This window comes from Lagopus leucura, unplaced genomic scaffold (assembly GCF_019238085.1).
Source record: "Lagopus leucura isolate 7727_CA_CO unplaced genomic scaffold, USGS_WTPT01 Super-Scaffold_741, whole genome shotgun sequence".
NCBI classification, from domain to species: domain Eukaryota; kingdom Metazoa; phylum Chordata; class Aves; order Galliformes; family Phasianidae; genus Lagopus; species Lagopus leucura.
In genome coordinates this window covers 1-11,070 of record NW_024962256.1, presented here as the reverse complement: position 1 = coordinate 11,070, position 11,070 = coordinate 1, and the positions used below count along the sequence as shown (strand labels likewise).

General features: G+C 62.4%; 3 protein-coding genes across 4 annotated transcripts; 2 read left to right on the top strand and 1 right to left on the bottom strand.

Annotated features, from left to right (window-relative positions):
* Nucleotides 1–584: 584 nt before the first annotated feature.
* SEMA4G (semaphorin 4G) lies at nucleotides 585–6,364 on the top strand. 2 transcript variants are annotated; one of them, XM_042863896.1, is made up of 16 exons: nucleotides 585–962; nucleotides 1,045–1,193; nucleotides 1,277–1,339; nucleotides 1,424–1,522; nucleotides 1,956–2,049; nucleotides 2,249–2,362; nucleotides 2,498–2,664; nucleotides 2,839–3,008; nucleotides 3,077–3,221; nucleotides 3,306–3,528; nucleotides 3,602–3,717; nucleotides 3,801–3,952; nucleotides 4,025–4,086; nucleotides 4,314–5,581; nucleotides 5,662–5,760; nucleotides 5,843–6,364. In XM_042863896.1, exons 1-14 carry the CDS (start codon nucleotides 842–844, stop codon nucleotides 5,165–5,167), a joined length of 2,529 nt encoding a protein of 842 aa, XP_042719830.1. In that variant the 5' UTR covers nucleotides 585–841; the 3' UTR covers nucleotides 5,168–5,581; nucleotides 5,662–5,760; nucleotides 5,843–6,364. The 2 variants fall into 2 exon arrangements, with proteins under 2 accessions (XP_042719830.1, XP_042719828.1); XM_042863894.1 differs by having other exon boundaries at nucleotides 4,314–5,760.
* On the bottom strand, nucleotides 6,356–7,024 carry MRPL43 (mitochondrial ribosomal protein L43). The gene is made up of 3 exons (XM_042863897.1): nucleotides 6,864–7,024; nucleotides 6,685–6,791; nucleotides 6,356–6,602 (listed from the first exon to the last, which is right to left on the bottom strand). Exons 1-3 carry the CDS (start codon nucleotides 6,992–6,994, stop codon nucleotides 6,388–6,390), a joined length of 453 nt encoding a protein of 150 aa, XP_042719831.1. The 5' UTR covers nucleotides 6,995–7,024; the 3' UTR covers nucleotides 6,356–6,387.
* Nucleotides 7,025–7,158: 134 nt separating this feature from the next.
* TWNK (twinkle mtDNA helicase) lies at nucleotides 7,159–10,768 on the top strand. Its single transcript, XM_042863758.1, has 5 exons — nucleotides 7,159–8,416; nucleotides 8,737–8,977; nucleotides 9,225–9,332; nucleotides 9,673–9,814; nucleotides 10,091–10,768. The coding sequence occupies exons 1-5, from the start codon at nucleotides 7,159–7,161 to the stop codon at nucleotides 10,346–10,348; spliced, it is 2,007 nt and encodes a 668-aa protein (XP_042719692.1). The 3' UTR covers nucleotides 10,349–10,768.
* The last annotated feature ends 302 nt before the right edge of the window (nucleotides 10,769–11,070 follow it).

The following is an 11,070-nucleotide window of genomic DNA, read 5'->3' as shown; positions in this document are numbered from 1 at the left end:
GTTTCCCTTCTCCCTCCCCTCTGCCCAAAGCCCGGAGTGGTATTTGCTTTAGGGAATCCGTCTGCAGCAGGCGTGTTTGAACAGCTTCGCTGGAGGGCCAGGTATTTGGTGTATATATATAAAAAAGCCCTAAGCAAACAGGTTAATGCCAGCTGCTTTGCGGGGAGGTCTCCTGTGTGGAGATATCCTATGGTCTCTGTCCTCAGCAGGCAGCTATGGGGTGCTGGGATCCCCATCCTCATCTCCCCCACGTCTCCCCATCCTCCTGTCACAGTTTCAGTCCCTGAGGACGTTGGTGTCCCCGTGTGGCCACTCAGCTCCATGCCTCCCTGTGGTGGTTTCTTAGCCAGGATTTGCTTCTTGGCTGGGAGCTGAAGATGCTGAGCTTCAAGGCAGCTGTTGATAAAAGGGAAACTGAAATATAGTGGAAAAACACTGGGGGGAAAAGAACACAGTCTTGCTTGAAAACACATGGTGGAGATACCAAGTGACTTTGTATTGCCTTTGCTTTACCCTGTGCTGCATGTGCCTGGAGCACCCCCCCCCCAGCCCTCTGTCCTCAGCAGTCAGCTCTCTACACATTTGGGGTTTCCTTTACTTCCCGCCAGCTCCTGGCTTGGCTCTGGGGAAGGAACAGAGTCCTATGGCTTTCAGGTCACACCGGCTGCCCTGTTGCCTTCTTTGCACATGGGTAACCTGGGGACCACCAAACTCTTGTGCCCAGCAGCCCCTCTGACCTTGGCTCTCTGTTCCAGAAGGTTCCGGGGCAGCCCATCCCCAGCAGCAGCTGTGCCGGCTCCTCCAGCCGGGGGCTGCCCTTGCTGGGCACCAGGGATTGAAGATGTGTGGAGACGCAGTGCGGCTGCTGACCACCCTGCTGGTGGCCGCGGCCATGGGCTACCCCAGCCGGCGCTCTGCCACTGACCTGGATGCCACCCCCAGGATGACAGTCACCTTTGACGGTAAGAGGGCTTGGGGAGGGAACAGGAAGGAAGCTCACTCTGTTTTGGAGCGTTTCACTGTGAAAACCATTTTTCTCTGCAGAGCTGTCAGGTGTGCGGCGGTTCAGCGGGCACAGCCTGAACTACACCACACTGCTGCTGGAGGACGAGCGGGGTATGCTGTATGTGGGCGCCAGGGGGGCCATCTTTGCTCTCAATGCCAGCAATGTGGCCGATGGCTCGCACCACATGGTGAGCTGCTGTCCCCATTCCCAAGCAGCCTCCAAGCTTTTGGTGTGGGGTTTCATGCTGTGATGGCACTTCTCCCTGTACAGATCCGTTGGGAAGCATCTCCGGAAAAGCGGCTGGACTGCCTGCAGAAGGGCAGGAACAACAAGGTACGGCCATTACCGGGCAGTGAGGGTCCCATGGTGTCCCCAGGCTGTGTCCCCAGGCAGTAATGTGCGTCCTGTCTACCGTAGACCGAGTGCTTCAACCACGTGCGGCTCCTACAGAGGCTAAACACCACGCACCTCTACGCCTGTGGCACCTACGCCTTTCACCCGCTCTGTGCTTCCATTGTGAGTCCTCCTGTTCCCATCCAGGGTGGCTTTGGGGTGGCAGCTACCTGGGCACAGTCGCTGTCACACTGATGCCACAGGTCCCTGATGGCCATGTGGGCTCCTGCATGTCCCGCATCCCTCCCACAGCCATGATGTGTGTCCCCATGTCCCCAGCTGTACTGCCAGTCTGGTTTGTCTCCAGCCACTAGAGGTGCCACCACACTTGGCTCCATCATTATTTAAAGTGCTTTGAACTACAACCCTCAAAGAAAATAACTCCTATGGGGACACAGATGTTGCAGGGAGGACCCAGCCCGGCTGAGGACAGCATCGGGTGGTGGTGTTTTGTTGGGAACTCATCCTGCCTGGAGGGGATGGCCGTGGGTGTGGCTTTGTCCCTGCCCTAGTGGGCACAGGGCTGTCCCCCGTGCTGATGTCCCCGGTCCTGCAGGATGCTGACAAGTTCACACTGCCCTCCCGCTTCGAGGAAGGCAAAGAGAAGTGTCCGTACGACCCCTCCCGTGGCTACACCGGCCTCATTGTGGGTAAGTGATACTTCACCAGGTCAGGACACTTTGGGCCACTATGGGGGCAGTCAACCACATGGACTGTGCTTGTGGAGGGTGCAGTGAGATTGGGTATCCTCCTCCTCTGCCTGGGGCATGTGGATGTGGTGGCTTTTGGGGCTGTCCCCACAGTTCCTGGGGTATGGTGACCATGCTGACGGGTGCCTGCCCTGTGCAGATGGTGGACTGTACACAGCCACACGCTATGAGTTTCGGAGCCTCCCTGATATCCGGAGGAACCTGCACCAGCGGCCGCTGAAGACAGAGGAGTCTCCTCTGCACTGGCTGAATGGTAAAGATGTCTCTGTCCCCTGGGATTGGTGTCTGCGCTTGTCCAGAGTGCTGTACTGCAGGGGAAAACTGAGGCAGGGAGGGACTGGGGACCTGGTGAGTTCCCAATTGCTACGTCTCGCTCCATTTCCCCCAGATGCCGAGTTTGTGGCCTCCATGCTGGTCCAGGAAAGCAAGGACAGTCCTGTGGGTGACGATGACAAAATCTATTACTTCTTCATGGAGCGAGCAGGCGAGGAGACCACATCCTTCTTCGATAAGAGCCAGGTGGCTCGGGTGGCCCGGGTGGCCCGTGTGTGCAAGGTAAGGCTGTCCCTGAGGAGCAGGGGATCCAGGCATGCACCTGGGGGCAGACTTAGTTGTGTGCTCTGAGGGGTTCCCCTAATGGGGAATGGGGACTGTGAGGATGGGGAGTGGCTCTGCACTGGGAGTGCCGGGCTCAGTGCACCCACTAAGAACCCCTGCCCACCTTCCCAGAGTGATCTGGGGGGAAAGAAGATTCTGCAGCGCAAGTGGACGTCCTTCATGAAGGCGCGCCTGGTGTGCTACATCCCCTACTATGAGGTGCTGCGCAGCGTCTGCAGCCTGGACAGCGGTGGCTGGGCCAGCACCGTCTTCTACGCCGCCTTCACGCTCTCAGCGCAGTGGTGAGTGGGGCCAGGCGTGGAGCTGGGTGGAGGTGGTGGTGGGGGATAACAGGAGGTCCTGCACCCAGGAGGACGATGGAGGCCTCGGCTGTGTGCCGCTACGACATCTCCAAGGTGCAGCGTGCCTTCGAGGGGCCCTACATGGAGTACCAGGACTCCTCCCGCAAGTGGTCCCGCTATGATGGAGCAGTGCCCGAACCTCGGCCCGGCTCTGTGAGTGCTGGGGATGTGTGGGTTTTGGGGAGGGGGCGCAGGTGGGTGAGCCCCCACTGACAGCCATGTCCTCCTCCTGGGCAGTGCATCACAGACAGCTTCCGCCGAAGGGGCTACAACTCATCACAGGACCTGCCCAACAGCGTGCTGGACTTTGTCAAGCTGCACCCGCTGATGTTTGAGGAGGTGCAGCCGGCGGGTGGCGAGCCGCTGCTGGTAAAGAGAAGTGTGGCATACAGCCGCCTGGCGGTGGACCGGGTACAAGCCCTCGATGGGCGCTCCTACGACGTGCTCTTCATGGGGACGGGTGAGTGTAGGACATGGGACGGGTCCCTGCGTGGCGCTGGGTGTCCCGCATCCCCTCACTGCCCCGTCTGCAGGGGACGGCTGGCTGCACAAGGCCGTAGTGCTGGGCTCCAGCCTCCACATCATCGAGGAGGTGCAGGTGTTCCAGGACCCGCAGCCCGTGGAGACGCTGGTGGTATCCCGCAGACAGGTGAGGGGTGGCTATGGGGCTGGGGGTGGCACGGGGCACCCCATGTGTGGGGCAACACTGCGAGCCGGACCTTTCCATCCCAGAGGAGCCTGTATGTGGGGGCTGCTAGTGGAGTCCTGCAGGTGCCCCTAGCCTCCTGCGCCAGGTACAGCTCCTGCTATGACTGCATCCTCGCCCGGGACCCCTACTGCGCCTGGGATGGTGGGGCCTGTCGTGACACAGCCAGCGGGGACAGGTAGGGGCAGTGCTGATGGGGTGGCTGTGGGGCCAGCAGCAGGGCCACGTGCTGAACCCCAGTGTCTCACAGCACAGGGCTGGTGCAGGATGTGCAGAGTGGCAATGTGGGATGCCGGAGCGGCTCTGGGCGTGGTAAGTCATCAAAGAATCACAGAGTGGTTGGGTTGGAAGGGGACCCCAAAGCCCATCCAGTTTCAACCCCTGCCGTGGAGAGTTGGAAGGTCAGGATGCCCAGGATCCCATCCAACCTGGCCTTGAACACCTCCATGCGGGGGACACCCGCAGCGCTCTGGGGCAGCCTGTGCCAGGGCCTCACCTCCCTGAAGTGATGAATTTCCTTCTGACATCTGTCCCCCCAGGCTCCCTGCCGTGGAAGAACCGCACGGTGCTGCGTGGGGATGATGTGCTGCTGCCCTGTGACCAGCGCTCCAACTTGGCACGGGCTGTCTGGCTGCTGAATGGCAGCGAGGTGCCGGGCAGTGGGCAGGAGCAGCTGCGCGTTGGGGTGGATGGGCTGCTGGTGACCAACACACTGCCAGGACACAGCGGCGAGTACCGCTGCTATGGTGAGGAGCGTGGGCTGCGCACGCTGCTGGCTGCCTACAGCCTCACCGTGCTGCCCCAGCTGCCTCGTGCCACCATCACCACCACCTCTGGGCCCATAGCGGCCAGCCAGGCTTCTGGAGACACCAAGGTGGTCTATGTGTCTGCTATCGTGGTGCTGGTGGTGCTGTGTGCCGTGCTGGGTACCGTCCTGCTCTATGTGTCCTGCCTGGAGAAGCGCAGGGGGAAGTACGTGCTGGGGGAGCCGCGGGCTGTGAGTCCTGAGCTGCAGACGGTGTCGGCCAGCTGCCTGCGCAAGGCCCACGGGGACGATGAGGAGGAGGAAGATGAGGAGGATCTGGCTTATCCCTGCCTGCGCATCATCCCTGGTGAAGCACCCACGGCCATCGTGTCCCCAGCCAAGGAGCTGCCGGTGGCCGTGCCCCCCCCTCCGCCGCCACCGCTGCCCACTGAGCTCACCAACGGGGTGGGCTCCCTGCCCAGCGTCCTCCGCAAGATGAACGGCAACAGCTACATGCTGCTGCAGCAGCAGGACGAGCCGCTGGCCTCACCGCTCTACAGCGCGTCCTTCACCGAGGAGCTCAGCAAGATCCTGGAGAAGCGGAAACACATGCAGCTAGTGGAGAAGCTGGATGAGAGTTCCGTGTAGGACCGGGGTCCCACCAGTCCCTTCTCCCACCCCTGCCAGCAGTGTTACAGACTCAGCAAAACTACCTCTGGGACCGCAGCGCCGGGCTGGGCCCGGGCTCGGCCATCCCTTTGGCTTTTCACTCACTTTTGAGACTTGATGTACAGAAAAAAAAAAACAATGGGAAAAGAAAGGGAAAAATCCCCCAAAGAAGAATCTATTTAAATTTGGGAGCTCTATTTATGTATAAAACCCACCGATGGCGACCACAAGCTGGAGGCAGGAGCTGGAGCACAGCTGATGGTGGACATGGGGAGGGAGGGCTTATGTCTTATGTCCATCTGTCCATCCAGGCAGGCAAGACCCTGTCCTGGATGTGTGGACCTGGCCCACCCCATTGGGCATCCCCAGCCCTGGGTGCCCAGGCACTGAGAGGTGGGTGCAGAGCGGGACTGTGGGCTTGGGGCTGTGCTGCAGGGCCACCAGCTGCTGCCTGCTGCACATCTGCTCCCCAGGGCTGCCTGCAGGACAGATGCTCAGCGAGGGACAGCAAAGAAGAGGAGAGTTGTCCCTGTAAGTGGGATGAAATTGCCTGTGCCTGCCATCAGCCCAGGGTGAGATGCGGGATGAGTGCTATGGGGAGGGATACCACTGTGGGGAACCGGACCCTGACAGCATGTTGCCTTCCCACCACAGGGTGCTGCTGGCAGCAGGACTGCTCTCCATGCGTGAGGGCCATGCACGCCAGTTGGCTTGTCTGCATCTTCTCCATGTGGTGTGGGAATGGACCAGCATCCTCTCGGCATCCTTGCCCTGCAGAGTGGACATGATGCACTTCTGCATCCTCATGCATTGCCAGCAGATGCTGGGATCCTGGCCACTGCCCCCATGCCACGGACTGTCCCCTCGCATGCTGAGGAGCCCTACCCCAGGCTTTCTCCCTGCGGGGCCTCCAGCTCCCTGTGGCCCTGCTGGCCCTAACTCCCTCTCCACCCTCATCTACCTCTGCTCCCTCACCCTGGGAACAAGAGGGGCACCCCAGCTCTGTCCCTCCATGTCCCCCTCTGCCACCCCCTGGACTGAGGGCATCGCCCAGAGCGCAGCCCCCTCCCCACCGGGCATTCTCTTCCTTCTCTGGGGTGGACGAGCTACCCCAAGGGCACATCGCATTCCCCCGGTACGGCCCCAGGGCAATAAAGGCGACGGCTCTGCGTGGAAGCGGCGGTGCTTCAGGTGCGGCTTTATTGCGGTGCCCTGCGGGGGCCGCGCACGGTAAGGGCGGAGGGTTTGTTGGTGAGCGGGTGCCACTGGCCCTGTATGCTGGGGTTGGCGGTGTGGAAGGGTTTGCGGATGCGCACGATGTCCAGGCCGGACTGGGAGGCCAGCTTGGCGGCCAGCTGCACGATCTCCTCGCTCGTCTTGCTGGCGATCAGCTCCTCCCGCACCGTGCCGTTCACTGCGGGACAAGAAGGACGCTCGGTGTGGCCACGCCGTCCCCGCGGCGCCTCCCGCCGTTCCCCTCCCCGCCCCGCACTCACGGTACTCGGCCTGCAGCACGGGCGCGGGGCAGTCGCACGGCCGCACGTACACCACCACGTCCGGGTGCCGCCGGGCGAAGTCCACCGCCTCCTCCTCCACGAACTGCCTGCGGGACGGAGGAGGGATCCGAGGTCAGGGCTCAGAGGCCACGCGGCGGGGCGGCGGGCGGCGGGCTCACCTGGCTCCGCGGGCGTCGGGCGCGGCGGGGCTGAACACCACCTGCAGCCGCTGCAGCTGCCGCACGTAACGGCCCACGCCGTTGTGCAGCACGGCCGTCAAGAAGCGGCTGGCCGTCCCGCGGCTCGTCATCTCGCCGCCCGGAAGCGGAACGGTGCTCCGCGAGGAGGGGAAAGAGAGAGAGAGCGTCCGGCTGCGCCGCGCGCCGGTAGTGACGGCGAACGAGGGAGACATGGCGGCGCCCGCGGGGCTCCACGTGGGGGGGGCGGCCTGAGCCGGGCCGATGCGCGGGCGGGATGGCGGCGGTGCCGCTGAGGCCCTGCAGGGCCTCCGGGCGGTTCCTGCCGCTGCTGCGCGGCGGGGCGCGGAGCCGCGGGGCCTCCCCGTGGGCGGCGGGGCCGGGCCGGGTGGCGCAGCGGCGGTACAAGAAGGACGTGCTGCCTGAGCCCGGCGGCGCCGCGCCCGCCGTTTCCGTCACCGAGATCCGGCGGTACCTCCGCGCGCAGGGCATCCCTTTCCAGGACGGCTACAGCTGCCTGCACGCCCCCAGCCTGTTCGGGCCGGAGCTGCCGACCGCCGCCGGGCCGCCCTTCACGCTGTTCATCGACAAGACGACGGGCAGCTTCCTCTGCACCGCCACGTTAGCCGAGGGCGGCTGGCAGGACCTGCAGGCTGCCGTGGAGCTGCGGCACCGCGGGGTCCCGGCGCCCGGCCCTGAGGAAGGAGAGCACGAGGAGGAGGAGGCGGAGGCGAGGAGGGCGCGCGAAGATGCGCGGCGCATCTGGGAGCGGGCGCTGCCGCTGGGAGAGCTGCTGGACGAAGAGGAGACGCAGACCACCAAGGCGGCCTTCGGCATCATCCCGCTGGCCGACAGCACGCTGAAGCGCTTCGGGGTGCGCTACCTGCGGGCGGCCAAGGCCCTGGTGTTCCCTTGGTTCGCCCCACGCGATGCAGCGCTGCGGGGCCTGAAGCTGCTGGTGGCAGAGCAGCAAGATGACGCCGTGAGCTACACGGAGGAGACGTTTCCCCGCTTCGACGCCTATCGCAACCTCTTTGGGCTGCCGCTGATCGGCCGTCGTGACACCGAGGTGGTGCTGACTGGAAGGGAGCTGGATGCTCTGGCCCTGCACCAGGCCACTGGCGTGCCCTGCCTGGCATTGCCGCGCGGGGCCACCATCCTGCCGCCTGCTTTGCTGCCCTACCTGGAGCAGTTCAGGCGTGTTACGCTGTGGCTGGGTGACGACCTGCGCTCCTGGGAAGCCGCCAAGCTCTTTGCCCGCAAGCTGAACCCCAAGCGCTGCTCGCTGGTGCAGCCTGGAGACCTCCAGCCACGGCCTTTGGAGGCTTTGAACCGTGGGCTGAACCTCACCAAGATCCTGCGTGCCGCCCTGCCTGCCGGACACAAAGCCATCGTCTCCTTCCGACAGCTGCGCGAGGAGGTGTTTGGGGAGCTGGCCAACAGCGAGCAGGTGGCCGGTGTCAAGTGGGCGCGCTTCCCTGAGCTCAACAAGCTGCTCAAGGGGCACCGCAGGGGCGAGCTCACCGTCTTCACTGGTGAGGGTCTCCACCCAAAGTCTGGCGTGGGATGCTGCTCATCCCATGCTTGGGTTGCTGTTATTGGGTTGTTCTTTTTGGTATGACTATTGCCATTGTGCATTCTCTCCCAGCTCGCTTCCCAGTTCATCCCAAGCTTGGGTTACTCTCATTGGGTTCTTCTTCTGGTTCTTCTTCTTGGTATGACCATTGCCATTGCGCATTCTTCCCCAGCTTGCTTCCCAGCTCATCCCAAGCTTGGATTGCTCCTGTTGAATTCTTTTCCAACTACCCCTTAGTATGATCGTCACCATTGCACTCATTTCCCTGTTTACTTCCAGGTCCGACAGGCAGCGGAAAGACGACATTCATTAGTGAGTATGCACTGGACCTGTGCACACAAGGGGTGTGCACGCTGTGGGGCAGCTTTGAGATCAACAACATCCGCCTGGCCAAGATCATGCTGACCCAGTTTGCCACCCGGCGCCTGGAGGACCAGCTGGAGCTGTATGACGAGTGGGCCGACCGCTTTGAGGACCTGCCACTCTACTTCATGACCTTCCATGGCCAACAGAACATCAAGTATGGCACCATCCCTTCGTCCCTTAATGGTGTTCTCCTGTGTGCTGCGGCACAATGGAGTAGATGTGGGGCTGATCACACTGTGGTGGTGGGGGTTGCAAAGTGTGACTCACAGGGCTGCACAGTAGCATCCGTCTGGTGGAGAGGGGTGGAGGAAAAAGGAGGGAGGGGAACAGGCACTGTGGTGCCAGCAGCTCCCCCTGTGCCTGGCTGGGTGTTTCCAGTGCTCCTGGTGTTCCCCTTGCAGGACGGTGCTCGACACCATGCAGCACGCCGTCTACATGTATGACATCACCCACGTGGTGGTGGACAATCTGCAATTCATGATGGGCCATGAGCAGCTCTCTGCAGACAGGTAATGCTTCTATGGGGGTTTGACATCATCTGGGTGTCCTGTCTGGTGTGGGAACCCACATTAGAATCATTAAGAATGGAAAATACCTCTAAGATCATTGAGTCCAACCCCAAGCCCTACTGTGCCCACTAAGCCACGTCCCTCAGTGCCACATCTTTCTTTTACACCTCCATGGAGAGATCAGTTCACCACCAGCCTGTTCCAGTCCCTCACTGCTCTCTGAGAAGAATGTTTCCTAATATCCAACCTACCCCATTTTGGGACAGTCACCCCCACGGAGCACTGACACCCATGGGGTTGTGGCACTGCCCCCATTGCGTCCCCTTGGTGTCCCCTGCAGGTTGGCAGCACAGGACTTCATCATTGGCGCCTTCCGCAAGTTTGCCACCGACAACACGTGCCACATCACTCTAGTCATCCACCCGCGCAAGGAGGACGACGAGAAGGAGCTGCAGACCGCCTCCATCTTCGGCTCTGCCAAGGTGGCTCCTCCTGGCCCTCAGGCGGGGACAGGGTGGGGACATCAGCACACCATGACCCAAAACGTGCCGTGGTGGGGCTGGGTGTCCCCTGTTACCTGGTGGCACACAGCTGATTGGTGCTTATAGGTTGTGGGTTGGATGTGGCATGAGTTGCTCCATGGGGGTAGGGTGGAGGATGCTGGGTTCACCCTCCGAGCGCTCGGTTCCCCACAGCTCGCTGGATGTGGGGGTGCCCCATGCCCTGCAGCACCCCCTGGAGATGTTCTTCTCCCCCAGGCCAGCCAGGAGGCCGACAACGTCCTCATCCTGCAGGACCGCAAGCTCACGACGGGTCCCGGGAAGCGCTACCTGCAGGTGTCCAAGAACCGCTTTGATGGCGATGTAGGCGTCTTCCCGCTGGAGTTCAGCAAGGCCTCGCTCACCTTCTCCTCCTATGGCAAAAGCAAGGCCAAGCTGAAGAAGGTGAAGGAGGAGAAGGCGCCTTCACCCAAGAAGGGTCCCAATGGAGGTGTAGGTGGCTCCAGCAAGTCCTGAGCGTGGCAGGGACAGCCTTGGCACTCGGGCACACCATGTGCCATGCGGCTGTGCTCCTCCTGTCAGAGCATCCTCACATTCCTCAGAAATATGAGAGGAACGGGAGAAGATGTGCAGACTTTGGGGTCTCTGGACCCTGAGCAGGTCATTATATGGTTGCTAAGCGGAGGCTACGGCCCAGGTTTACCTCCCGCATGGTATGGTGCTGGTACAGCTCTGCCAGCTCTGACCACAGTCTCCCCAGCCATGGGGTACCACCACCAGCAGCAGCAAGGCCTCTGGGTCCCAGCCCCGGGCTCCTCGGAGCCTCTCGTGGCAAAACACTGTGTCTGAGCCTGTCCTCCCCATCGTGGGGAGCCCCGGGTCGCCTTTTGGCCCCGTGCTGTTTTCTCTACACTTTTATTAAAGCAGAAGTATGAATGCTGTTTGTCCTTCGCTGCTAACCCCGCGATCCCATTCCCCATCCCTCCACCTTTGGGTCCCCTTCTGCCACGGGCTCGGACCGTGCCCGGGCTGCGGGTCACACGGCCCCACGCGTACACACCTCCCGCCCCAGCGCCGGGCACCTCCCCGCCACCGCGCCCCACGGCACCCACGCGCCGGTTCGCCACCCGCACCCCACACGCGTGGGGCCGGGAGAAGGCGGCGGCCGCCAGGACGGGAGCCGGGCCCATGGCGGAGGACGGGGACGCGGAGGTGAGCGGGGCGCGACCCCCCCTGCC

Coding starts and splice junctions, on each gene's coding strand:
- SEMA4G (XM_042863896.1), top strand. CDS start 842: ATGTGTGGAGACGCAGTGCGGCTGCTGACCACCCTGCTGGTGGCCGCG. Junction 3,222..3,305: donor CCGAACCTCGGCCCGGCTCT/GTGAGTGCTGGG, acceptor CCTCCTGGGCAG/TGCATCACAGACAGCTTCCG. Junction 3,953..4,024: donor GACACAGCCAGCGGGGACAG/GTAGGGGCAGTG, acceptor AGTGTCTCACAG/CACAGGGCTGGTGCAGGATG.
- MRPL43 (XM_042863897.1), bottom strand. CDS start 6,994: ATGACGAGCCGCGGGACGGCCAGCCGCTTCTTGACGGCCGTGCTGCAC. Junction 6,792..6,863: donor CCCGACGCCCGCGGAGCCAG/GTGAGCCCGCCG, acceptor TCCGTCCCGCAG/GCAGTTCGTGGAGGAGGAGG. Junction 6,603..6,684: donor CGTGCTGCAGGCCGAGTACC/GTGAGTGCGGGG, acceptor CTTGTCCCGCAG/TGAACGGCACGGTGCGGGAG.
- TWNK (XM_042863758.1), top strand. CDS start 7,159: ATGGCGGCGGTGCCGCTGAGGCCCTGCAGGGCCTCCGGGCGGTTCCTG. Junction 8,417..8,736: donor CGAGCTCACCGTCTTCACTG/GTGAGGGTCTCC, acceptor GTTTACTTCCAG/GTCCGACAGGCAGCGGAAAG. Junction 9,333..9,672: donor GAGCAGCTCTCTGCAGACAG/GTAATGCTTCTA, acceptor TGTCCCCTGCAG/GTTGGCAGCACAGGACTTCA.